General features: G+C 38.7%; 1 protein-coding gene across 8 annotated transcripts in view; it reads right to left on the reverse strand.

Moving 5' to 3' along the window:
• The window catches only part of MORC1 (MORC family CW-type zinc finger 1), a 170,433-nt gene that overhangs the window by 48,975 nt on the left and 94,997 nt on the right, over nucleotides 1-26,461 (reverse strand). For all 8 annotated transcript variants that reach the window (XM_055568119.1, XM_055568117.1, XM_055568118.1 and 5 more), the window contains 5 exons: nucleotides 24,800-24,928; nucleotides 21,501-21,606; nucleotides 16,094-16,232; nucleotides 2,381-2,446; nucleotides 1,207-1,452 (listed from right to left, as the gene is read on the reverse strand). In XM_055568119.1, the coding sequence (XP_055424094.1) occupies nucleotides 1,207-1,452; nucleotides 2,381-2,446; nucleotides 16,094-16,232; nucleotides 21,501-21,606; nucleotides 24,800-24,928 (686 nt within the window). The remainder of the gene's footprint in view (nucleotides 1-1,206; nucleotides 1,453-2,380; nucleotides 2,447-16,093; nucleotides 16,233-21,500; nucleotides 21,607-24,799; nucleotides 24,929-26,461) is intronic.

Genomic DNA, 26,461 nt, shown 5'->3' on the forward strand with positions numbered 1-26,461 from the left:
TATTCAGAATAATTCTTTTTTAAAGAATCATGCCTGAAATCTTGTCTTCCACCATGCTTAATACAGTATCTTACACAGGGCAGAAGCTCAGTGGATATTTGCCAATGAAATTAGTTCCTTGCTTTCAGAGATGATGGTAACTCATTGGAATATTTTCCATGTGGCTCATATTCACCCTTTCAGGGTAAAGTAAATTTTTAGAAACAGTAAAAAGACATTAGTAATCAAGTTTTATCAACAAGGCAGATAAACTAAGCAATAAATTTTGGCTTATAAAAGATTTTTTAAAGGTAGTAAGATAACGAAGTGAAGTGAAGTGAAAGAGTTAGTCGCTTGGTGGTGTTCAACTCTTTGTGACCCCATGGACTGTAGCCCTTTGGGACCTCATGGATTGTAGCCTGCCAGGCTTCTCTGTCCATGGAATTCTCCAGGTAATACTGGAGTGTGTAGCCATTCCCTTCCCCAGGGTATCTTCCCAATCCAGGGATCGAACCTGGGTTCCCCACATTACAGGCAGATTCTTTACCATCTGAGCCACAAGGGAAGCCAGTGAGATAATACCTGTGGTCACTGAATACTGATCAGACACAGGGTAAATGCCCACTCAATTTTAAGTGTTGTTATTATTATACACTGAGACTAAGGGCAGATTCTCAAAGAGGAATTAAATAAGCATCAACACTGTAAGAATGAAAGTGTAATGTTTTTGTTTTTTTTTTTTAAAGAAACTCATTTAGATACATGGAAATCCTAGGGTGTACATTCATTATAATCAAGCTCAGCACTTAGTTACTTTATCAACATCACATTTTATTTTTCCAGAACTTGGACTATAGGGATAACTACCTATATAAAATTTGACCAAGCATTTTTGCTATAAAGCACTGAATGCAAATTTCTCAAGATTACAGGTTTATCCTATATGGCTATTTCTCTCTTAAATACAGATTAAAATCTTTATCCCATAGAGGTGTTCTTTAGGAGCCCTTCAGTGCTGATATTAGCAATCTGACTTTTCCTCCAAAAGAGACAATGTAGGGAAAAAATAGAAATTGGGACTTTGTCCAGGGAACTCAGATTACAATATGTATGCTATAATTAGAGTGCTTTAAAAATGTGAAATGAAGCAAAATCTTTAAAAAATGTTATTTCTGGAAAAGTGAATGACTATACACTTTTGTGAAAAAGTAACAAAAAAAAAATCACCTGGTCTCTGCTAGCTAGTTTGACATTTTCCAGTGGAACTGCTGGATACGTCTGCTGTTGAGGTTTCACTTTCTTCTGCCCAGACATTTTCATAATTTTAGTCTCTGAAATATACTCTACATCGGAGTCCACTCCTTCTGTGTTTTTTTCCCAGCCTCTGTGGTTGACCAAAAGCTCAAAGGATGAAAGAGACTCATGCTTCAAGTCATCACTGGAAGGTCTGATTCTCTGAATTTTCTTATTTCCCTTAAATAAGAAAGAACATGCTTTTAATTCGGGATAGATGGCTTATTTATAATTAATTACCATTCCCTTATAATCTTATAATATTAGGTGATATTTATTACTAACAGCAGTTTTAAAAATCAGAGGCTTAGAAAATAAACTTTGGCAAAGGTATACTGCTATAATGGCTCATTCAGAATTTGATTCAGCAGAGCTGGGCTGAGTCAAGAAGTCTGATCTTAAAGATGCAAAAGACTCCAAATTGGTAATACACTGTGCTTCCTGACTTACTCCTGAGCAGAGATTTTCTTGCTTTTGGATCCCTGGTGCATGTAGGTCAGCTATCTATTAACTTAAAATTTGGTTGAGGTTTACAATCTCACCATTTGTCTGCTAAGAAATCTGAATAACCAAAATTGTAAAGAGTTTTCCATAATTTTGTGTGTGTGATTGATATAACTCTGAAGGTTCAAAAATTTTTAAATTTTAGATAATAACAGACATTTGAGGAATAAAATGTAATATGACATTTAGCAAACATAACAACATAGGAATTACATATAGAACATATTTCTAGGTAAATATATACCCACAGACTCACATACACACTCTCTCTCTGATTTTATATGCATAATTTTATATAACACATATATATTATAAATAATATACTGGAAAGATATAATTATAAATACATTAAGATATCTAAAATGGTCATCATCTCCATGCAGTAAGACAATGGGTGGTTTAAATTTTCTTATTTATACTTTACTTTCTGAGTTTTTCCTAATAAACATGAATTGTTATAATAAAAAATGATGATGGTGAAAAAATATCTATGAGTGCTTCACTTTCTGAACATATTAAACCATGATGACATTTGGCCCTTGGTAAGTCTTATCATTCCTATGGGAAATGTCACAAATGACTCAATCCCACTGTAATTACTCACCTTAGATGTTGAAGCTTGGAAGGGGCTAGTGAGCTCAGTGATCCTATTCACTGGTATAAACTGAGGCTATTATGGAAAAAAATCATTAGACAAATGTAAGTAAAAATAACTTTTAATTGGCATTTATAATAATTCAATGTTCTTCATTTTTTAAAGAAGTGCCAAGCTCACACACTCTTGCCAATCCTTAAGGAGACCCTTTCAGTTTAGACATACAGTAATGGTATATGATTGGTAGTGACTGAACAGTACAAGATAATGCAATGAAGTATTACAAGCAATACAAGCAAAATTACAAGCAATTACAAGCAAACATCTTATGAGCAATACAAGGGTGCCATGGTATCAGAAATTGTCTCCACAGCCCTCATCTCTGGAGACTCTTTTTCTCCATGTGTAGTTCCCAGCATCTGGAACAAATCTTGACCTTTAGCAATAGCTCTGCACAGGTCAGAGCCCTGGATCTGAGCTTCAAGGGACTGTTGAGGATACACTGCCCTTAACTGTGTCCCTAATAACTGACATCCATATTTATATGGTGCTGTATTCATATATTACTGGGATATTCTTTTCTTTTTTTGTATTTAGCTGCTATCGTAGTATCTTAAACACACCATTATAATAGTTTGGTTTTCCCAGACTATCTATCTGCCAGAGTTTTCTATAGGAAGGGTAGGTGGAGGATAAGAGTCTAGGCGAGTTTTTCTTTTTTGTTTCCATAAGCAAAATCTCTTTTCTCATCTCTCCCCAAGAAATTCTTTTTCTCCTCTTCTGCAAACATGGCTTTTTGAGTACTTTCATGTACACTCCACATCTTCTGTGAACCTAAGCAGGTCCAGTAAGGTTCCAAGGCTATAGATTTTCCATCTCCAGATGAACCCTTCTTTATTAAGTGTATTTGTGTTGATTCTTTAGAAGTGCTATTGCTGGGCTCTTTCTTCCATTTCTCTCCATTTCCTCCTGTGGGATTCTTGCATTATCTTGACTGCCTTGGGCAGCCCTGGGGTATTCTGGTATATATTTCCTAGCTCGACTGAAACTGGAGTTTGCATTTTTGTTCTCTGTTTTCCTGTTGCTCTTACAAGACTCCCAGGAAAAGAACAGGAAGATGCTACATCTATATAGCTATATTTATAGCAGAAATCACGGTATGTATCACATTGTCTCATAGTCATGGTAACACTTGTATCTCTCTCTGAAAGTCATTTTTTATCTGTAGTACCCATCACAGTGTTTAGCACTTTATAGGTACTCAATAAAATGTTGGTGATTAACAGGATAAACAGATGTTCCCAGAGACTACTGCTCATTTCTTTCTTTGCTGAAACACCACCACAGTTCTATTCTGCACTCATAATGTGACTACTTCTTCATTACCTGTCAGATGTTATCACATATTTGAGATGCTTTATATTAAATGCCAGTGTCTTATTCCTGATATAGAGAAATGGATTGAGTGTAGCCTAGTAACAAGGTATGATACACTTACATCATTTGGGTTTGTATCATTTTTGGTGCTAGCTTAAAGATAATTACTTTTTGATAAAAAGTTTTATTACAGTGAGTTTTAACCTGAACGACTAATCACATCACTGAAGTTGTAATAAAAATTTTTAATTCCATTCGTTTTCCTCTTTTTATATTCATTTCAGAGTTGTGTTTCTACAAAAGAACTTCAGACATAGAAACATTCAGACATAGAAATACACAGCAAAAATGTCTCAACTACATTTTGAATAGAAAAATACCACTAATGGCAGCACATCTTTGCATTTTTTGTAAAACAGAAATCGAGGTAACATAGCTAATCCATTTCAAATTCTGTCTCAGTTACTTAATGAATAGTTGTTTGCTAGTGGTAATATCTTTATCATCACCATCACCTCTTCAGATTTCAGAGACTCATCATCACCTTAGAAAGCTTGCTAATATTGGTATTTATTTTTATATGATACTCATAAACTCTCCCAGAAAGACTGTTACATTTCTTTCCATGTTTGGAAAGTCCTGAAAATCACAGATTCAATAGCAAAAGCTGCAGAACATGAAGTATCTCTGCCAGCAGGAAAAACAAAGGGTCCTTAAAGTCAGGAATAAAGGAGAAAAAGGCTGTGGTGCATAAGAATCATGTGGAGAGCTGGACAGAAAAGCAGATTCCAAGGCTTCTGTCTCAGAGACTCTTGTTGAGTCAGTCTGCTGTAGACCTCAGGAATCTGAATTTTTACAAACATGCGAAGTTCTTACACAAATGACCTGATCATCATAGACTCACAGCCCTGGAAGGCAGAGGATTCTACCTTTTAATTTTAGATTCATGCTTAGTGGGACTGTAGAGACAATATTTTTATGTTTCTGTACAATGAAGGCTTTCTGATCAAATTTTACCAAAACTTTAGACCTAGCCTAGAAGAACAAATTTTAGAATTTAATTTATGACTAATTATTAGTGAGAGAGTATCTGAAGAGATTTACCCCCCTAGAGGTATGTATTTACATGTTAAGGAAGGAATGAGATCTGAGGACGTAGAAGCATAGCTAAAGAAGATAGTCTTATCTTTCCCCCTAAGAGATTTACTTATATTCCAAAGAGTAACAGTAAGAATCCAGGATCCTTCTCAAAGAGCAAAAAAGTATGTGTCTGACAGGCAATAAGGTGGAGTTAGGGAGGAGGCTGCCCCTCTCTTATATAAATAATCAGATTTTTTTTTCCAACTTTCTCACTGATGATACAAACTCCAGTATATATAGGATAACATATGATCTGCCTCATCTCATCCACTGCCCCAGGGGTACAAATTAGGACAAAAGGGAATCAGAGTAATTATTTGCTATAATTAAATAATAGATCTGCTCTGCTCCAGAAACCTCATGTTTGTATTCAAAATAAAACAAATATATACAGGCATTACAAACTTAACACCCTGTAAATGAAGATGGGCAACTAATACTCATGGGCTCTAAAACTGGACAAAAGTGAAAGTAAAAAGTAAAGTGTCAGTTGCTCAGTGGTGTCCAACTCTTTGAGACCCCATGGACTGCAGTCCACCAGATTCCTCTGTCCATGGAATTCTCCAGGCAAGAATACTGGAGTGGGTTGCCATGCCCTCCCTCCAGATGATCTTCCTGACCCAGGGATCGAACCCAGGTCTCCTGTATTGCAAACAGATAAAATTAAATGGATATTCACAAATACCTAGTTTAATCCCATTTTTACTGGGCTGAAGGGGGAGGGGTGTGCTAGGATCAAGGACTAGTGACATCAAACAGACCTGAGGTCGGCTTATAAACAACTCTTCCATAAAAAAGAATAAACTCTTGCCATCTGTGACAACATGGATTGACCTACAGGGTATAAAGCTAAGTGAAATAAGTCAGACTGCTGCTGCTAAGTCGCTTCAGTCGTGCCCAACTCTGTGCGACCCCATGGACGGCAGCCCACCAGGCTCCACCGTCCCTGGGATTCTCCAGGCAAGAACACTGGAGTGGGTTGCCATTTCCTTCTCCAGTGCATGAGTGAAAAGTGAAAGTTAAGTCGCTTAGTCGTGTCTGACTCTTAGCGACCCCATGGACTGCAGCCTTCCAGGCTCCTCCGTTCATGGGATTTTCCAGGCAAGAGTACTGGAGTGGGGTGCCATTGCCTAAAGACAAATATTACATGATCTCACTTACATATGGAATTTAAGAGGGAAAAAAAAAAGAACAAACAAGGCAATTAAGAAACAGACTCATAGATATAAGTTAGTGGCTGTCAGAGGATAAAATGGTGAGGAAATGGGCAAAATAGGTGAAAGGGATTAGGAGGTACAAACTTTCAATTATAAAATAAATAAGTCAAGAGGATGCAATGTACAGCATAAGAGATACAGTCAGTAATATTCTAACAACTCTCTATGGTGGCTAAACATCATGGTGATCATTTTGTAACATATGAAAATATTGAATCATTATGGTATACACTTGAAACTACTATAACACTGTATGTCAATTAAAATTCAAGAGAAAAGAAAAGAATGTGGACAAGCAAATCAAGCTAAGGAGTTGAACAGCTACTGTTGGACATCTACTGTGCCCAATACTGAGCCAGATGTAGTGATGGGAGATACATGAGGAAGTGAACTCATGATATCTGCCCTCAAGGAATTTCCACACATGTTCCTCATGAGCAATAGTAGCTCGTTTGCTATACTGCGAACACAGGGCCCACAGATGTGACTGTATCATGCATTATCCCTTTTGGAATGACAGGCATCACCACAGAGAAATTAGATCTTTGTCACAAGAGTAATAAAGTAAAACACTTCAATTACAGTGAGCATCATCAGCCTCTTGTTAGACAAAGTGTCATAACAGCTTAGGTGTCATAAATTTTAGATCATGGAAGTTTATGTAAAGAGGCTTAAAAGCTTGATAAACAGATTTTCTAAGGCATCTAGCTCCATAGTATACAGATTAGAAATCTCAGCATCCTATACAACAATGACACATTAAGAAGATTACATTCTAAATGGGAAAATGTGTTCACAGTCTTCAGTATAAAGTTGTGCTCAGATATGCCATTTCATTTTGAAAACCACAGCTAAAAGTTCAGCGAGCCTTCTCCGCCTTACATTTACTGCTAAAATGTACACTTACTGTGGGAACTGTCAGACCACACGGCCTCAGTTTTTGTGTCCATGCAAGCACCATGAAAGAACAGAATGCTACTGAGTTTTCTCAACAGGCATGGAATTTTACAAAGGCTCTTCATGTGATGCAAAGACTATGAATGTGACAAATGAAATCCAAATATAGTCTCTATACTCCCACTCAAATGCAACACTTCATTTTGACCAAGTGTGAGAACATTATAGTGTCCAAGAATAGATGTAGACAAGTTTAAGTCTAACCTATATAGCTTCAACCAATCCAATGAAAAATATTTATCTTTGTATCCAATTGTGAAGAATTCTGCATAAACCAAATTGTTCCTTCAACCCTTCACTCATTTGGCAAACATCTACTATATAAAAGGTCCGGGTCTAAGTGTTATTGGGAACACAAAGATGAATAAAAATGTTCCCTTATTTCAAAAATCTTACAGTCAAACATAGGAGACAGATAAGACACATGACTAACTATAATACCAGGTAGAAAGTGAAACACGGAGACATCCCTGGTGGTCCAGTGGGTAAGAATCCATCTTCCAAAGCAGGGGATGCAGGTTTGATCCCTGGTTGGGGAACTAAGATCCCACCTGACAGGGGCAACTAAGCCAGTGCACCACAACTAGAGAGAAGCCCACATGCCACAAATAAGACACAACCTAGTCAAATATATGGAGAAGGCAATGGCACCCCACTCCAGTACTCTTGCCTGGAAAATCCCAAAGACGGAGGAGCCTGGTAGGCTGCAGTCCATGGGGTCACTAGGAATCGGACATGACTGAGCGACCTCATTTTCACTTTTCACTTTCATGCATTGGAGAAGGAAATGGCAACCCACTCCAGTGTTCTCGCCTGGAGAATACCAGGGACGGGGGAGCCTGGTGGGCTGCAGTCTCTAGGGTCGCACAGAGTCGGACACAACTGAAGCGACTTAGCAGCAGTCAAATATATAAATAAAGTTTTTTAAAAAGTGAAATATGTCCTTAAGAAAGACACACGTGAAGGGTAAGGGGAAGTGGAAGAAGGAGATATTTCTACAAGCAGGGAAATGAGAGAAGACTTCATACAGCAATGACATTAGTTTTGGACCTTGAAGGACTAGGGAACAAAGGCACTCAGACAAAGTGGCAGGAATGGAGGCATGCGGCATCAAGGAAGTGGAGAACATAGAGGAACCTGCGGGAGCTCAGGGAGAGACTCCTGCAGAAGAGAAGAAACTTACGCCAAAGCACTAGTGTCAGATTAGAGAGAGCCTGGACTGTGGCTCCAGCTGGGAAATTAACATTAATCAGAGAAGGTTAACCCAGAAGGACCCAGAGAATACACAAGCAACACAGCACGTCTGCACAAATGAATTGATTATATAAATACACTATACTACCCACTGACTTTGAAAAAAGTGAAAGTATTAGTCAGTCAGTCATGTCCGACTACGTGAGACGCTATGGACTGTGCTTGCCAGGTCCCTCTGGCCGTAGAATTCTCCAGGCAGTAGATTGTTAATGGATTCTCCAATGGAGTGGGTTGCCAATCCCTTCTCCAGGGAATCATCCCAGTGATACAAATGGGTAAACAGAGTAGGCTTCATTCAAGGAATCAAGTTATCATTTGCCTTATAATGATCTGAAGGCATTAAGTGTATTTAAAGTGGTACCAAAAATCCCTGAATGAAATGGACCTAAAACAATACTCCACGTGTGTGATTATGACACAGCTGTCCTGTTGAACAACAGAAAGTAGAAAAGACTGTAAATTGTGATGTTAAAATTGACTGTGGCTCAGATCATGAACTCCTTATTACCAAATTCAGACTGAAATTGAAGAAAGTAGGGAAAACCACTAGACCATTCAGGTATGACCTAAATCAAATCCCTTATGATTATACAGTGGAAGTGAGAAATAGATTTAAGGGCCTAGATCTGATAGACTGCCTGATGAACTATGGGCTGAGGTTCGTGACATTGTACAGGAGACAGGGATCAAGACTATCCCCATGGAAAAGAAATGCAAAAAAGCAAAATGGCTATCTGGGGAGGCCTTACAAATAGCTGTGAAAAGAAGAGAAGCGAAAAACAAAGGAGAAAAGGAAAGATATAAGCATCTGAATGCAGAGTTCCAAAGAATAGCAAGAAGAGATAAGAAAGCCTTCTTCAGCGATCAATGCAAAGAAATAGAGGAAAACAACAGAATGGGAAAGACTAGAGGTCTCTTCAAGAAAATTAGAGATACCAAGTGAACATTTCATGCAAAGATGGGCTTGATAAAGGACAGAAATGGTATGGACATAACAAAAGCAGAAGATATTAAGAAGAGGTGGCAGGAATACACAGAAGAACTGTACAAAAAAGATCTTCACGACCCAGATAATCACGATGATGTGATCACGCATCTAGAGCCAGACATTCTAGCATGTGAAGTCAAGTGGGCCTTAGAGAGCATTACCACAAACAAAGCTAGTGGAGGTGATGGAATTCCAATTGAGCTATTTGAAATCCTGAAAGATGATGCTGTGAAAGTGCTGCACGCAATACGCCAGCAAATTTGGAAAACTCAGCAGTGACCACAGGACTGGAAAAGGTCAGTTTTCATTCCAATCCCAAAGAAAGGCAATGCCAAAGAATGCTCAAACTACCACACAATTGCAGTCATCTCACATGCTAGTAAAGTAATGCTCAAAATTCTCTAAGCCAGGCTTCAACAATACATGAACCGTGAACTTCCTGATGTTCAAGCTGGTTTTAGAAAAGGCAGAGGAACCAGAGATCAAATTGCCAACATCTGCTCGATCATCGAAAAAGCAAGAGAGTTCCAGAAAAACATCTATTTCTGCTTTATGGACTATGCCAAAGCCTTTGACTGTGTGGATCACAATAAACTGTGGAAAATTCTGAAAGAGATGTGAATACCAGACCACCTGACCTGCCTCTTGAGAAACCTATATGCAGGTCAGGGAGCAACAGTTAGAACTGGACATGGAACAACAGACTGGTTCCAAATAGGAAAAGGAGTTCATCAAGGCTGTATACTGTCACCCTGCTTATTTAACTTATATGCAGAGTACATCATGAGAAACTCTGGACTGGAAGAAACACAAGCTGGAATCAAGATTGCCGGGAGAAATATCAATCACCTCAGATATGCAGATGATACCACCCTTATGGCAGAAAGTGAAGAGGAATTAAAAAGCCTCTTGATGAAGGTGAAAGAGGAGAGTGAAAAGTTGGCTTAAAGCTCAACATTCAGAAAATGAAGATCATGGCATCCAGTCCCATCACTTCATGGGAAATAGATGGGGAAACAGTGGAAACAGTGTCAGACTTTATTTTTTTGGGCTCCTAAATCACTGCAGATGGTGACTGTAGCCATGAAATTAAAAGACGCTTACTCCTTGGAAGGAAAGTTATGACCAACCTAGATAGCATATTCAAGAGCAGAGACATTACTTTGCCAACAAAGGTCCGTCTAGTCAAGGCTATGGTTTTTCCAGTGGTCATGTATGGATGTGAGAGTTGGACTGTGAAGAAGGCTGAGTGCCAAAGAATTGATGCTTTTGAACTGTGGTGTTGGAGAAGACTCTTGAGAGTCCCTTGGACTGCAAGGAGATCTAACCAGTCCATTCTAAAGGAGATCAGCCCTGGGATTTCTTTGGAGGGAATGATGCTAAAGCTGAAACTCCAGTACTTTGGTCACCTCATGCGAAGAGTTGACTCACTGGAAAAGACTCTGATGCTGGGAGGGATTGGGGGCAGGAGGAGAAGGGGACGACAGAGGATGAGATGGCTGGGTGGCATCACTGACCTGATGGACGTGAGTCTGAGTGAACTCCGGGCGTTGGTGATGGACAGGGAGGCTGGGGTGCTGCGATTCATGGGGTTGCAAAGAGTCAGACATGACTGATCGACTGAACTGAACTGAACTGAAAACTAAGAAAAGGGCAAAATTGAGTACTGCCAAATCCTCAAATGCAGAGGACTTGATTCTGTTGCTCTGTCTTATGGTTTTAAAATTCTTGTCTAGGTTTACTGAAAAACAGAATGAAAATTATCTAGCTGATGGGCCAATTAGTAGCTAAACAATCAAGAGTGATGATAAAAATGAAAATGCTTCATTACTTGGCCAGCAGGTGTCACTTGTCACTCGGTATAGAAAACAGCAGGTGATGAGGAATGAGGGAAAACACACAGTGAGGAACACTCATTCATCTCTTCAGAGAGGAGAAGGAGCAGAATGTGCTGCTTCAGAAGCACAATTTATAAAGTGGTTCTTGGCTTGCTGGCACAACTTATCAATTACATCTTGGATTTGAGCCCTCCTACTAGGTTTATGAACTTATACATTTCTCATAACAAATATGATTTGCATGACATCAGCTTGTGGCCTTTGTGAATGTTTTCATATCCTTTTTGACTATATTTATCATATGAGATTGTGAGCAGACTGTGTTGGAATTAGGCAAAAAGGAAACCAAAGTTAACTTCACCATTTAAAGATATATGACTGATTCAACTTACTGAATTGCTCTGAAATTCACTCTCCTTCTGAGGTTATAATTGTTATAACTGTAATGTGAGGATTAAATACAATGCCACTTGTGGAAATGTAATTTAGCTAAATGTAATTTAGCTTTGAACCAACATGCTTAATTTTCTCCTAGAGAACAAGATCTAATCACTGAGGTACCTCTTCTACCAGCAGTTTTCTGACCCACTGTGAATTTTCTCTAAGTAGGGCATCCTGCAGTGGGGCACCTAGAATCTAGACTTTGTCACTCTGCATACCAGTAGTATGTATAAGGGGTGGAGAAGACACTGCAGCTGCTGATTTCTGATAATAATACCCTCATACTACCCTTTCTACCATTATTCCATCCTCCCTGGTTGTCAATGACATGAAACCAAGAACCAAAGAATCTAAGATCCTGAAAGGCTTTTGATTTACCAAGTCAACTCTTTGTTTTCCAGATCAAGATGCCTTCTGCCATTAAAACGGAAATGCAAGAGAGTAAGAAATGAGGTATGCAGATTTGGGCCATTTTTATATTTGCTCCCCAGATTTAATCAACGAATAAGTGAACATTGGTATTCAGAGGCAGGAAGAGAGAACAGGAGGTGGGCACACCATAATTTCATGGCATGCAACTCATTATTTCCTGATCTTGAGCGAATGGGCACCACTGATAGATATAGTGGAATGATGGTAATACACTAGCCATTACTTGATTTTCCAGTGATGTCTATCCTGCACCTGAACAGCGTGTGCACTGAACCTGAATGGCACCAACGCCCTGTTCTTCTGACTTTCCCACCCTTCCTATGTCATAGTCTAACAGCACTTCTTCTAAAAAGCAGTCAGGAACAAAGTAAATTCTCATTGAATATTGGATGGTTTTGAGTCTTTTTTTTCTGGTATCAGACAGCTATTATCAAATTAGTTTTTGAATACTTTCATAAATAATTTTTGTGAAAGGGGAACTGAGCTCACCTTTCAGAGGTCCTCTATTCAGTAATTACCATATCTTATAATGATTTATACAGTTTTTAAAAGACAAGCATGTCACAGAAATGCTGAGTTTATTTTTTAAAATATGTAAGTTTAGCATGTAATTTAAAAGACTGGTTCCATGAAGGGAAAAGCCCATGCTCATCTCCAGGTCTTTGTTTATAATGTTCTTCTCACCTAGAATGCCCTGTTCTTTCCCTTTATTTACCCTAAATAGACTTTAAGATACAAGTTATGTCACTTCCTTTATGAAACTTTTTTGAATGAAGCCACCCTCCCTATCTCCTTGTAATGAACTTCTGATTTAGTTTCAGCTATGGTAAAGAATTGGAGAAGGCAATGGCACCCCACTCCAGCACGCTTGCCTGGAAAATTCCATGGATGGAGGAGCCTGGTGGGCCGCAGTCCATGGGGCCACTAAGAGTTGGTCACAACTGAGCAACTTCACTTTCACTTTTCACTTTCATGCATTGGAGAAGGAAATGGCAACCCACTCCCGTGTCCTTGCCTGGAGAATCCCAGGGACGGGGGAGCCTGGTGGGCTGCCGTCTATGGGGTCACACAGAGTTGGACACGACTGAAGCGACTTAGTAGCAGCAGCAGCAGCAGCATGGTAAAGAATCTGCCTGCAATTCAGGAGACCTGGGTTCGATCCCTGGGTTGGGAAGATCCCCTGGAGGAGGGCATGGCAACCCACTCCAGTATTCTTGTCTGGAGAATCCCCATGGACAGAGGAGCCTGATGGGTTACAGTCCACTGGGTCACAAAGAGTCGGACACAACTGAGCAACTAAGCATAGCACATGATCAGACAAGTACTGAACTAGTACTGGTTTACAGTGGTTGTTAATTTTTAAATAGCTGTCAGACTTGGTCCTCAAAGGGACTGTGTATTATCCAAGGTCATGTTTTATTTCATGATTCAACAACTATCTGTTGAAAACTACTACATGCCAGGCAGTGTTTTTGGTAACAGAGACAGTGAACAAAACCACAACTATCCTTGCAATCATGGGGCTTACATTGTGGTATTAGAGTTACTTGGTGGCTCAGAGGTTAAAGCGTCTGCCTGCAATGCGGGAGACCTGGGTTTGATCTCTGGGTCAGGAAGATCCCCTGGAGAAGGAAATGGCAACGCACTTCAGTAGTCTTGTCTGGGGAATCCCATGGATGGAGGAGCCTGGTGGGCTACAGTCCACGGGGTTGCAAAGAGTTGGACACGACTGAGTGACTTCACTTTCACTTATTCCCCACCATGCCAAGCACAGGACAGATCCAAGGGCAAGTATGCATTTAATGATCACCTCAAAATTATGCTAACAACAAATGAATGGATAAAGAAGATGTGGTACATATATAATAATGGAATATTACTCAGCCATAAAAAAATAAAAAATAATGCCATTTGCAGCAACATGGATGGACCTAGAGATTGTCATACTGACTGAAGTAAGCCAGACAGAAAAGGACAAATATATATGATTTTGCTTATGAATGGAATCTAAAAAAAAAAAAAGGTGTAAATGTTATTGACAAACCAGAAGTAGAGCCATGGACATAGCAAACAAACTTATGGTTACGAGAGGATAAGGATCAGGGAGGATAAACTGGATGACTGGGATTGACGTGTACACACTACTATATATAAAACAGACCAGTAATGAGAATCTATTGCATAGCATAGGAACCTCTACTCAATACTCTGTAATGTCCTATATGGAAATAGAATCTTACAAAGAGCGGATATGTGGATATATTCAATCAATTCACTTTGCTGTACTGCAGAAACTAACACAATATTGTAATTCAACTATACTCCAATAAAAAAAAATTAACTGGTTTCCCATGGTTAGGTAAACCCTAACCAAACTTTTCCTTGATTACCACAAAAACAGGGTCAGTTAAGGACCCCAAACCCTGGAAGCGTGTTAAAGACGTGAGGATTGTTTTCACAAAAGCAGGCAAGGGGAAGATGATGAGTCTTAACATCCTTTGAACTGTTCGGAGTAGGTTTCTATTTAAGTACTGCTAAACTTTTTCATTTATATCTGAAACAGACTGAATCTATAAACCTGGCTCAAATTTTTATGAAAAAACCGACTACCAAGAAAGAAGGAACAAGTAGAATGAATGGCTCAAATCTGTTATTCCATCAGCCTCCATCAAAATCTCTACCTTGATGATGAATAAAACATCCAATCCTAAACAGAAAAAGGTAATTAAGACTTCATGACTGACACTCTCACTATCCAAGGGTCAGTGCTGTCCTCTATAGGAAAACATATCCAGAGACTGCAATAAAGATAAAACCAGTTCAAGATGTGCTGAATGCCTTCATAAAAATACAAGGGGTGGTAAGGAAAATAAGAAATAAAACAAATAAAGATATTTAACAGTGAAAAGATCTTTCACATAATTGCTTATTAAAATAACAACCAGTGATGATATCTTTATGTCTAACCTGTTATAAAACTCAAAGCAGACACTCTAAGATATGTAAAAAGTTGAGCAACTTTGAGGATTGAAGACTGGTTAGGTGAATATGTTTCCAAATGACTTTCACTCTCTTCCCCAAGAAACTCTGAGATTTCAGGCTAAAGGGGAGAGTCAGTGTGTGTTGTCTGTGACCCCAGGTGGTGGCTGACCTGCACAGCAGATCCCCAGCAAAGGTAGAGAGGTAAGAAGATGAAGCTGGGGTAGAAAAGAAAGTTTATTTTCCATGAACCCAGGAATACACATAATAATCAGGTAGTAAGCCTGAGTGTCTTAACTCCCAATTCAGGAAGGGAATTTTCTACTCAAATGAGCATTTTATTTCCTGACATCCACACAGAAGTCAACACATTTGGACATATGCTGCTGACCTCTTCAATTTCTATTTGAGGAACTTGACAGGCAACACAATTAAAAAATGCTGAACTTGGGTGCTAAATCTATACAAAGGGATGCAATTTCTTTATTAGTTAAGAGATTAAAACAGGAATTCTGCACACCACTTTTTCTTTCACTTGCAATTGTCATGGTTATCTATATTTACTGATACTGTTTTATTTATTGAATTTTCTTAACAATTAAATAAGACATTAAGTTCCTGTATTAATAGGCTAATATTTTTTAAAAGAATAACTCTTTACCTCAAAACATCTACCCTCAGGGAAGAAGCCTAATGAGATAAAAGAGCATAATCTTTGTAGTCATATACATCTGTGTCCCAAACTTGACTCTGTGACCTTTGACATACTGGCTGACCTCTACAAGGCTATATGCACACCCTAGAGTGGAAATATATTCCCCTATTTCTCACACACTGTTGTGGAGATGGACTTAGATTATCACATATAAAACTATAGCATTATTTGAAGAAGTCCTTTCCCTTTCTGGATCCCTGGAGTACCTGTGATCACCTCTAGAACAGTCCTTAGATCCAAAATGAAAAGGAGGTGACAAAAAAAGAAGAAAAAAAGAGGCTACACATTTATTTGGGTAAACCACTTTAGTTAGTCTGTACGCACGAAATCTGTACTCACGCTCAAGAATCGGGTAGCTTTTGGAAAGAATTACTAACAGCTCACCTGTTGACGTGGTTCTACCAGCTGATTTTGGTACCTCTGGACGGATTCTCGAAGCTGCTTGTCTTTCTCATTTTTTGACTGTGATACTGTGCACATAGTGCCCAGGGGTATGGAAGGTAGATGTTCTGTCCGATGACAACTTTTCACAACCAAGTACAAGAGAGAACATGAGGAAGAAATATAAAACTATTTACTGTCTGCAAAAGATTATTTATTTCAACAGGAATTGTCTCTGGCTTACACCCAAAACTCAAATACAGCATTGCTCAAATACAGCATTATATTGAGAATTTAGGTAATACATTAAGTTTCCACTTTTCTTGGAAAAGAACTTAATGGAAAATGTGGAGGGTACTATAGATTTACAAGAAAGGGAGAATATTCATTATTTACTAACGTTTCATTTATCCTGAGTTATCACCAAATGAGAACTTTTGCAAAAATATTTTTTAGATAACTGAAGCTTAATTCATTACTACCATGCATTATTCTTTTCCCAAAATATCTGGGATAGAAATCTGTGATGGTGGTTTAGCCACTCAGTCGTGTCCAACTCTTTGCAACCCCATAGACTGTAGCCCTCCAGGCTCCTCTGTCCATGGAATTCTCAAGAATAGTGGAGTGCGTTGTCATTTCCTTCTCCAATATGTCTCTGTAAAAATACACCAAATAATTCTGCTTCGGAAGCACACAGATCCTTTGTTTGAGGATTGAGACTCACTGAGAAGACCAGTGACTACTATGATGGGAGGCAGCACCTTGTGATCACCTCAGGGGTTATGGAGCCACATGGTAGAGCCCCATCGAGCAGTCCAGCACCCCATCTTCCTCTCCCTGCTGCTGGAGGCACACCAGCTGCTAGTGGACTCTCAGCTTCCTAGCCTTACTGATGGGCTGTCTCCAGTCACCAGTGGGTTAATACATGCATTACATAATCAAGCAGAATTGTCTATAAATTGCAATAAACAGGCTGTGCCTGAGGGCTTCTGTCTTTTGGTTGCAAAGAATACTAATGATTTTTGAGACATATGCATGGGAAGATTTGAGGCCTTTTTTCCACCCTACTTCTGGTTTCATGGCTATGTTCTGGGGAGCTGAGCTAGCCAAACTGCTGAAAAATTGAGATACCATCTTATTTCACTTTGGTATGGAGGCCTGGCAGGGACAAGAAGTTCCATTCCCATTGGACATGGCCTCAATCCAGGGCATGGCTGAGGACATGCAATGCGGGAAGGGGGTACAAAATGCTGAAGTTGATTCTCGAGCCTTATACAAGAGTTTTTCTACCCCTGGTAGGTACCAAAAAGAGGGGGAAGTGCGTGTCATAAAATACATGGGTGCTAAGCTCGGAAAGGGAGGAGGAGGTTGAAAATAGAGAGAAGGGCTTCTTCAATCTGAAACAGTGCAGGGAAAGCTAAGCATCTCACTCCCACTACATTTCTCTATTTCCCAGGGTTCACCATATATTTTTCTTGCCCCCTCCAACAGAGAAGAGTGAGGACTACAATCAAATTCAAGTACTGCTGTGAAAAACACTTAATTCCACCCACATATGGTATTTGTTTTTATTGTTATTTTCAAAGAAAAGTGGTAGATAAATCAGGGGGACACCTACCTATATATATAAAACCATTTATATATAACCACATGCAGTGTTCATCTGAAGACATCTGTGGGATAGTACCCACACAGGTTTCTATTTCATTTGAGAAAAGAACCTTGTGGTAACATTAAGTTTTTATTTAGAAAAGAAAAACCTCAATTAATTTATTAAAATGTGATCTGTTTGATTGTCCTCAAAGATTTTTATAAACAAATTAAATCTTAATATGCAATATAAGCCATATTTTAAATATTTTAAAATATCCTTTCCAAAACTCACTTTTGGGTCTAGTCAAATGATAGGTATCATTTTTACTCTGCTGGTGATCCCTGTTCTAATACATACAAATACATAGAATGAATATAATGGAAGCACACTGATATTTATTTCCTGGGTACTGTGACCAAAATATGTAGCCTCCCTCTGTGCTTAAGGTGGAAAACAAAACAAAACAAAAAGGTGACTTGGGAAAGAATGACTCCATTTTAAGCTGCCTGAGTCACCAACGCAGAACACTATCATTTGTAAAAGGGTATGTTTTACCACCATAAAATATTTGTCTGGAATTAGGCTTCCTGAGCTAAAGATCCCTACAGAGTGGGGAGAGTAGTAAGGCAGAAAGAGCACAGGTTTTGAATCAAAGTGCTTGGATTCAAGTTTCAGGCTTAGGGAGGAATGGTGGACAGGTCACTGAACCTCCCTTAGCTTCACCGTTTTCTCCTCTGAGATTTGGAGAAAGCTCACATGGTTATTTGGAAAAGGCGATGGCACCCCACTCCAGTACTCTTGCCTGGAAAATCCCATGGACGGAGGAGCCTGGTAGGCTGCAGTCCATGAGGTCGCTAAGAGTCGGACATGACTGAATGACTTCACTTTCACTTTTCACTTTCATGCATTGGAGAAGGAAATGGCAACCCACTCCAGTGTTCTTGCCTGGAGAATCCCAGGGACAGGGGAGCCTGGTGGGCTGCCGTCTCTGGGGTCGCACAGAGTCGGACACGACTGAAGCGACTTAGCAGCACGTGGTTATTGTAATGAAATGACATAACATGTAATTTCAATGTAAGAGGGAGCTATTATTATATTTCCTGTCCCAGTTCTGGTTACACAAACATTGTTCATTCAAATGCTGTTCATTGGCTTTAACCCTGCTGACAATTGGCAGGTGACAATTAACTGGTGACAATAAACTGCATTTTCTGTAAATACAGATGATGCCACTTTTCACCCCGTATTGCTATCCTTTCACTCATCCAGTATTGCCTAATAAATAACTATACTTCCTTTCTCATCACTTTAACACACATTTTATCCACATCTAACAGTGCATATATATCAGAGTTTTGCTATTTCGCGGCATAGTCTCAAAGTATGCATGGTCCATTTAAACATACTGAATCAGAGGACTGAATGAGGTCATCAGATCAACTTCTCTTCCCATGGGAATCTTCATCTGCATTGCTGTTGATAATCTCCCTTAAAGGAAGTATCAACTTTCAAGTAATTGCCCTTATAATCAAGAGTTTTTCTCCATAGCTCCCATTTCTAAATCTCTTGCTATCACTTTAAGCATTGTTTTTGTCCTCATCTTTTCAGTGGAAATGAAATGCAGATGGTCAAAATTATGTCAGTATATTTAAAGAATCAAGGACTTAAGAAATTATAAATATAGGACATTTTGCATTTCAGGCTTTTAAGGGCCATCCGTTTTCTGTGAACATGGCAAATTTATCTTGCCTGTCATCAGAAATGGCAGTGTTTTGATGTATAAAAGAGACAGAATTAGTATGGCTTTGAAACTAATTTTATAACACTCAGTGATGGCATCACCACTTTTCAAGGAGAAGGGAATCTATAGAGGTCAGATCCCCAGTTCTGTGGATCTGAGATGGCCTAAGGCTGGAGTGAGAAGTCATAGATATATGGCTAAAATATAATGGGAAAAAGAGTGAAAGTGTTAGTTGCTCTGTTGTGTCTGACTCTTTGTGATCCTGTGGACTGTAGCCTGCCAGGCTCCTCTTTCCATGGAATTCTCCAGGCAAGAATACTGGAGTGGGTTGCCATTTCCTTCTCCAGGGGATCTTTCCAACCCAGGTCTCTTGCATTGCAGGCAGATTCTTTACCATCTGAGCTACCAGAGAAATCTAAATTCTCATGGCTTATTACTAAGGGCCCCCCAGTGACCAGGGACTTAAGACTGTCCTTAACAAGGGGTTCAGCTGGACCTAGAAAAGGTGCAGAGGGTACTATTATTGCACTCTATTCTACGTGATGGGAAGATGAGTTATAGAGAGGTTTTATCATTTGTCCAAGGCTTTACAGGCTAAAGGAGCCATGAGTCAAACCTAGGCAGTCTGGCCCCAGAGTCTGAACTTTAAACACTATCCCACACTGCATGAAAGTTTTGAGCTCACAGAAAGTGATCAATATTATCACCTTTTTTTTTTTTTTTGGACAGTTGAGGGGTGGGACCAATTTTATTTACATTTCCAAGCACAAGTCTTTCCACAGAGAAATTTTAAAAACAAAACAAAAACAACAAAAAAACTTATTTTAAACAACAAATGGGTGAAATGACAGTAATAATTAAGACACTGTCCATCAGACTATGCTTAATATTGAAACTGAGCCAGTACTGTGTTCCTATTTGGGAGATAGTCAAGTTACAGGTTAGGACTAGAATCAGGTTGGCAGTCAGAAGATCAAGGCCAGCAGCTTCATAAATAGTCTTCTCAACCCCTGTTTGGGCTTCAATTTTCACTTCTCTTAAATGAAGACGTGAGTCTAGATCAGTGTTTTATAATCATGCTCCCTGGGGCTGTAGGCTTTTTACAGAGAGCAGGAGACAGAAATGAGAAGTAGATACCTCTGGCCCCAAGATTCTCAGCCTCCAATTCAATCAGGACAGTTCTGTTTTTATCTGTTTTATATACCTGAGGTCAGAGACAAATTTTATTTGGGGATTAAAAAAAAAAAAAGGTTCTGCTGCAATCCAAGAAAGGGAGACTGAAAAACCCCTTGGGCCATGTGAAATCTAAGAGCCCTATCACCTATGACATTTTTCATTAATCTCTAAATATGATTAACTTGAAGACTCCAGGTTGAAGAGGTTTTAGTAGCAGTTTCTAAATGTTTTCTTCCTTCTTATTTTTTTTCAGTTGCTCTTTTTTTTCAGGGCTGGATAAAAATAAACACGAATTATTACCCTAATAGACATCGATCCACTCATCCAGGTCAAAGAACTTAGAATAAACTCCACGGAAAAGCGATGCTTCACTTAAGGGTACCTCTGTAAAGGGGCGTATTAACTCTTTAGCCCACAAGGAAAAGAAGTAAGTCAAAAAGGGTGTGCAATAATGTTGACATCCATCAATATTTAATTGACCTTTTTCCTGTTTTAGTCTGAAGTTCTTCCTCCAAAAGCACAAAGCAATGAAATCAAGATATGACTTAAACAGAAAAAGCACATGGTCTAACACGTAAGTATCTAGATAAGACTCCTGCACTATAAGATTGTACATTGCGTGAAAATGAACTGGAAGGCAGAACTCTTAAACACCGAGGTAAGGTTTTCCACCAGTGGAAGTGCAGAGCTGCACACCCAACATTAACAAAAACTTACACCCAAGTGTCTTTTAACTTGATGGAAAACAGCACTAATGAAATATCCTTCCGGAAGTGGCAGTAGGCTAGAAAGAGTTAGAAGGGATGACAGCTGCTAAGGGATGACATTTTTCAGCTTCATACATATAAATTATAGGAATTAAAATGGATAAAGAATTTTAGAAAACTATCAAAAACTACCTGTTTTCCGAGAGGTTAGGGTTATTAGCACAAATCCAGATGTCAAAGAATTCTTTTTCCTGATAATTAGTAGAAGGAGGCAAGACTCTCCACTTAAGGCAAAGATCTAAAATCATCAAAACAAAAACCACATACAAGAAAGACCACAGTCAGAGGTGAATCTACCATAGTAAGATGTCAGGCTGCATATACCGAAAGTATGAAGCTATCTTTCAGTCCAAAGACAAGTGAATTCTTGACCATATACCATTATATTTGATGGCACAAATAGTCCAGGATTCTCAGCTACCTAGAACACCATCAATAAATTATTATCATTGCTGCCATTATTATTATTATTGCCATCAGTGCTTAAGTTTTTTCCAGTTGGTTTCTGCTGGTTCCAGCCAAAAGAATATGAAGTAATAGGTCCCTCTTCACTTTTCTTAAATCACAGGAAGGCATCCAGACTGACTCTTCCATTTTTTCTGACCCACTATTTATCTGCCAACACCACCGTCCATCTCCAACCACATGACTAAGATAAGAAGGAAAATCAAATTCTACCATTTACACAGTTCCTTGTTCTGCATTTCTTATAGCTCTTACTCTGCTCTCCAGTCTACAGTTCTTGACTTCTTTGTCTCTTTCCCCCTTTCAGTCCCTCCTCGTTTTCAGGCACTCCGCTCTCTTCAGACTACTCCTCACTTGAATCCTGAATCCCCTCTACACCCTTTGTTAGTAGCTCTTCGGTAAATACTTCTTTCTCTCTGTTTATCTAAAATGGAGGCAGTCTGCACAGTGGTTAAGAATACGAATTTCACTACCTACCAAAAGGGGTTCTTGAGGCTTATAAGATATAATAATAATGATTAAAAAGACAACATTAGTAGCCATTTGTGATGGTTAATTTTATGTGTCAATTTGACAGGGCCACTGGGTACCTGGATATTTGGTCAAACATTATTCTGACTGTGTCTGTGCTTTGAATTAGATTAACATTTGAGTTGGTAGAATGAATAAAGCAAATTATCTTTCCTAATATGATGGGCTTCAACAAATCAGTTGAAGGCCTGAATAGAGGGAAAAATGTTGACCCTCTTGCAAATAAGAGACAGTTCTTTCTGTCTTGAACCAAGACATAAGTTTTTCCTGTCTCCAAACTAGAACTAAACATCAGCTCTTCTTGGGTATCAAATCTGTCAATATTTAGATTGGAACTATGTTATCAGGCCTCCTGGTTCTCAGGCCTTAAAGCTCTGGAATTAAACCAATAGTTCTCCCAGGTCTTTACCTTGCTGACTAAGATCTTAGGACTTGTCAGCCTCCTCAATCATCTGAGACAATTCCCTATGATTAATATCTATCTATCCATCCATCCGTCCATAAATCTATCTATCCTGTTGCTTCTCTTTCTCAGGAGAACCATAATACACTATCCTAAGCACTGAATAAAATTTACATGTGTTAATTAATTGTATTTTCACAAAACTGCATAATGTAACTACAAATACTAACTTCATTTTATAAAAAAGAAAATCGAAGCTTAGAGAAGTTAAGAAATTTTCCCAATTTCACATAGCTTTCAGGTACTAGAAATAGGATTCTGGCAATAAGTTGCACATATCAAATACAGTCATTTTTAACCAGTAATATTATCATCCAATAGGTTGTTGCATATAGTCATCAATTTTCTCAATTATACCTTCTAAGTGCCTGTCATGTGTGTTCCTCTTAAATCTCACTGCCATACCTTTATTCAGACCTGTGTAATTCCTCACCTGGATCCTGGATTGTGCCAGAAGTCTTGTCTGCAGAGGTATGACCCTAACCATTGCTTTAGGCCTTCTCCAAATCATCTTGCACTGAGCTGCCAGATCAACCTTACTACAAGTGACATCTATCCAGTCAGGTCCCGTTTGGAACACCCCAGGCTTAAGGTTGGGGAGGTGTTCCCTTGTTGTTCTTCTGTCACTAACTCATGTCCGACTCTTTGAGATCCCATGAATTGCAGCATGCCAGGCTCCCTTGTCCTTCTCTATTTCCCAAACCTTGCTCAAATTCATGTCCAAGGGGTTCCCCTTGGCCCTGTGTAAGGAGCTACTGTGTGATTTTTTTTTGTTTGTTTGCTTGACTGCTTCCCCCACTGGATGGCAGATTCCCTGCAGACAGTGAAGACCCATAATAAGCGTTCAATGCTTCAGTGATATTTCTTTCCTTTTGAAAAACTTCCAATGCCTCTCCATTGCTTATTAAAGTTAAAACCCCTTATCCTGGCATTCAAGGCTATTGAACATGTTTACACAATCTAATAATTTTATCTATTATTATTTACTCATTATTGATTCACTTAGTAGTCAACTGCTAAGTATCTACTATTATTTAACACAGTGTTAAGCATTAAAAATAGGAAAATGACTGTTTCTATTATTCACCACAATAATATTAGCTGAAGGGCACAGTATATATTAACACATATTTCCAACTATACCTCTGCTTTCAAAAACTGACTTGAAAGACCAAGGCAAAGCCTACCTTGTCATGAAGCCTTGCTTCAATTTTTTCTCTTCCTTCTTTGAAACCTCAAAGAACTGTGGGTTTCTTTGACATCATTTACATTATTTTCACCTCTATTACAATTACTTTCATACTCATCTTAACCTTTCTCCTAGATCCTAATCTCTTGGAAAGCAAGAACCCTGTCTTACTTCATCTTTGTCTTCCTTATTTTTTTTTTTAACACAGTGACTTGCAATATTAGGCTCTTACTAAAACCTAGATAGCATATTCAAAAGCAGAGACATTACTTTGCCAACAAAGGTTCGTCTAGTCAAGGCTATGGTTTTTCCTGTGGTCATGTATGGATGTGAGAGTTGGACTGTGAATAAGGCTGAGTGCCAAAGAACTGATGCTTTTGAACTGTGGTGTTGGAGAAGACTCTTGAGAGTCCCTTGAACTGCAAGGAGATCCAACCAGTCCATTCTGAAGGAGATCAGCCCTGGGATTTCTTTGGAAGGAATGATGCTAAAGCTGAAACTCCAGTACTTTGGCCACCTCATGCGAAGAGTTGACTCATTGGAAAAGACTCTGATGCTGGGAGGCATTGGGGGCAGGAGGAGAAGGGGACGCCAGAGGATGAGACGGCTGGATGGCATCACTGACTCGATGGACGTGAGTCTCAGTGAACTCCGGGAGTTGGTGATGGACAGGGAGGCCTGGCGTGCTGCAATTCATGGGGTCGCAAAGAGTCGGACATGACTGAGCGACTGATCTGATCTGATCTGAAAAGTTTGCTAACTTGAATGGAATTTAATACTCACCACACTGAATCATGCATGGGATGGCCATGGCTTGTCTTCTTTGATACTGAACAGAATCTGAAGATTTTTCCATGTCCTTATTATCTGGGTATCCAAATTCATTCCAAAATAATGTTAGATTTCTGTTACCTAGGAAAAAAGAAATTAAAAAAAAAAGCAGGAAGAAAATAATGAAAGAAAGTAAAACCAATAAGATCAAGATGATAAGTAAAGGGAAATTTGGATATAAACACATGTACATATAATATGATTTCGAATATGTAAAAACTAATAACATATAGAAACAAGTGATTAAGGTTTAACACTGGTTTTCCTTGAGTATGGATGAAATTGGTTTTCTACTTTACACTTTTTTGCATTTTTCCAAACTATATACAATAGATATGCATTGTATTTATAATAAAACCACCATTATAGTTATAAAAATATATCTATACTTTTATTGTTATAATAAAATACACTGACATTTAAAACTTTTTTCTTAAATACTCCTAGGAGGGACTGTACTGATTAAAAAGTCACCCTTAAGACTAGTGGTACAAATATTTATCATCTTGTTTCACAGCCAGTTTCTATTTTATCTCTGGCTCCCTTTTCTTTCAGGCTCTATTGTTTATTCCCTACCCTTGCCCCAGATTCTAAACTGCTTCCTTGTTTAGAAACAGCACTTGTCATGGAGGTCTTTCAGGCATCCTCCTTAAGAGGCTGTGTTCTTATCCATTGATCCAGCAATAGAACTGTTAGGAATCTTCCCTACAAAACTTAACAGCACAATAGCCATATATATGAGAGCACTGTATGAATAGGAAAACAAAACAAAAACCCCCTGGAAACAAAGTAAAAGCCTAGAATTGTTGTTTAGTCACTAAGTTGTGCCCTACTCTTTTATGTAGCCCGCCAGGCTTCTCTGTCCATGGGATTTCCCAGGCAAGAAATACTGCAGTGGGTTGCCATTTCCTTCTTCAGGGATCTTTTTGACCAGGGATCGAGCTCATGGCTCCTGCATTGGCAGGTGGATTCTTAGGGAACTGATAAATCCCATTTTCAAACAAGGGGACACTAGGCAACCTTTAAATTAAAAAGTTAGAGCTAAATATATTATTGTGTCAACACTTCCAAGACAGAGTTTTAATAATTTTTTAAAAGATGTAAAACAGCAAATCTAATATAATCAACTTTTGTAATGTAAAAAAAGAGTATACATATAAAATGCTGATAACCATGCTTTTCTTTTCCTAAAAGGATACAAAAGAAAGTTTTAATAGTGGATACCACTTGGAAAAGGACAGAGAGAGAGAGGAAGGCAGGGAAAGGTACTTTTAATTTTCATTTTTTACTTTCTGAACACTTGAGTATTTTTACATGTGCATTTATTACTTTATGTAAACAGGAAAAAGTAACTTTTTGAGTAGTCAATAAAATGCAAATTAAAACAATGATTAGGAATTAGTTTTGACTGATCACACTAGAGAAGACAAAAAAAGATATTGCTCAACACTGGCAAAGAAAGGGGGAAATTTTCATGCCCATATATAGAATGGGCAAGCTAGGCTCATTGTTCTTTAAATTGGCACTAACTTTCTGGCTTGGGGTATGTACCAAAAATATGTTCACATTTTGTGCTAGTAATTCTTTCATGAATGAAATATAAAATAAATAAAT

Source organism: Bubalus kerabau, chromosome 2 (assembly GCF_029407905.1).
Source record: "Bubalus kerabau isolate K-KA32 ecotype Philippines breed swamp buffalo chromosome 2, PCC_UOA_SB_1v2, whole genome shotgun sequence".
Taxonomy (NCBI): domain Eukaryota; kingdom Metazoa; phylum Chordata; class Mammalia; order Artiodactyla; family Bovidae; genus Bubalus; species Bubalus kerabau.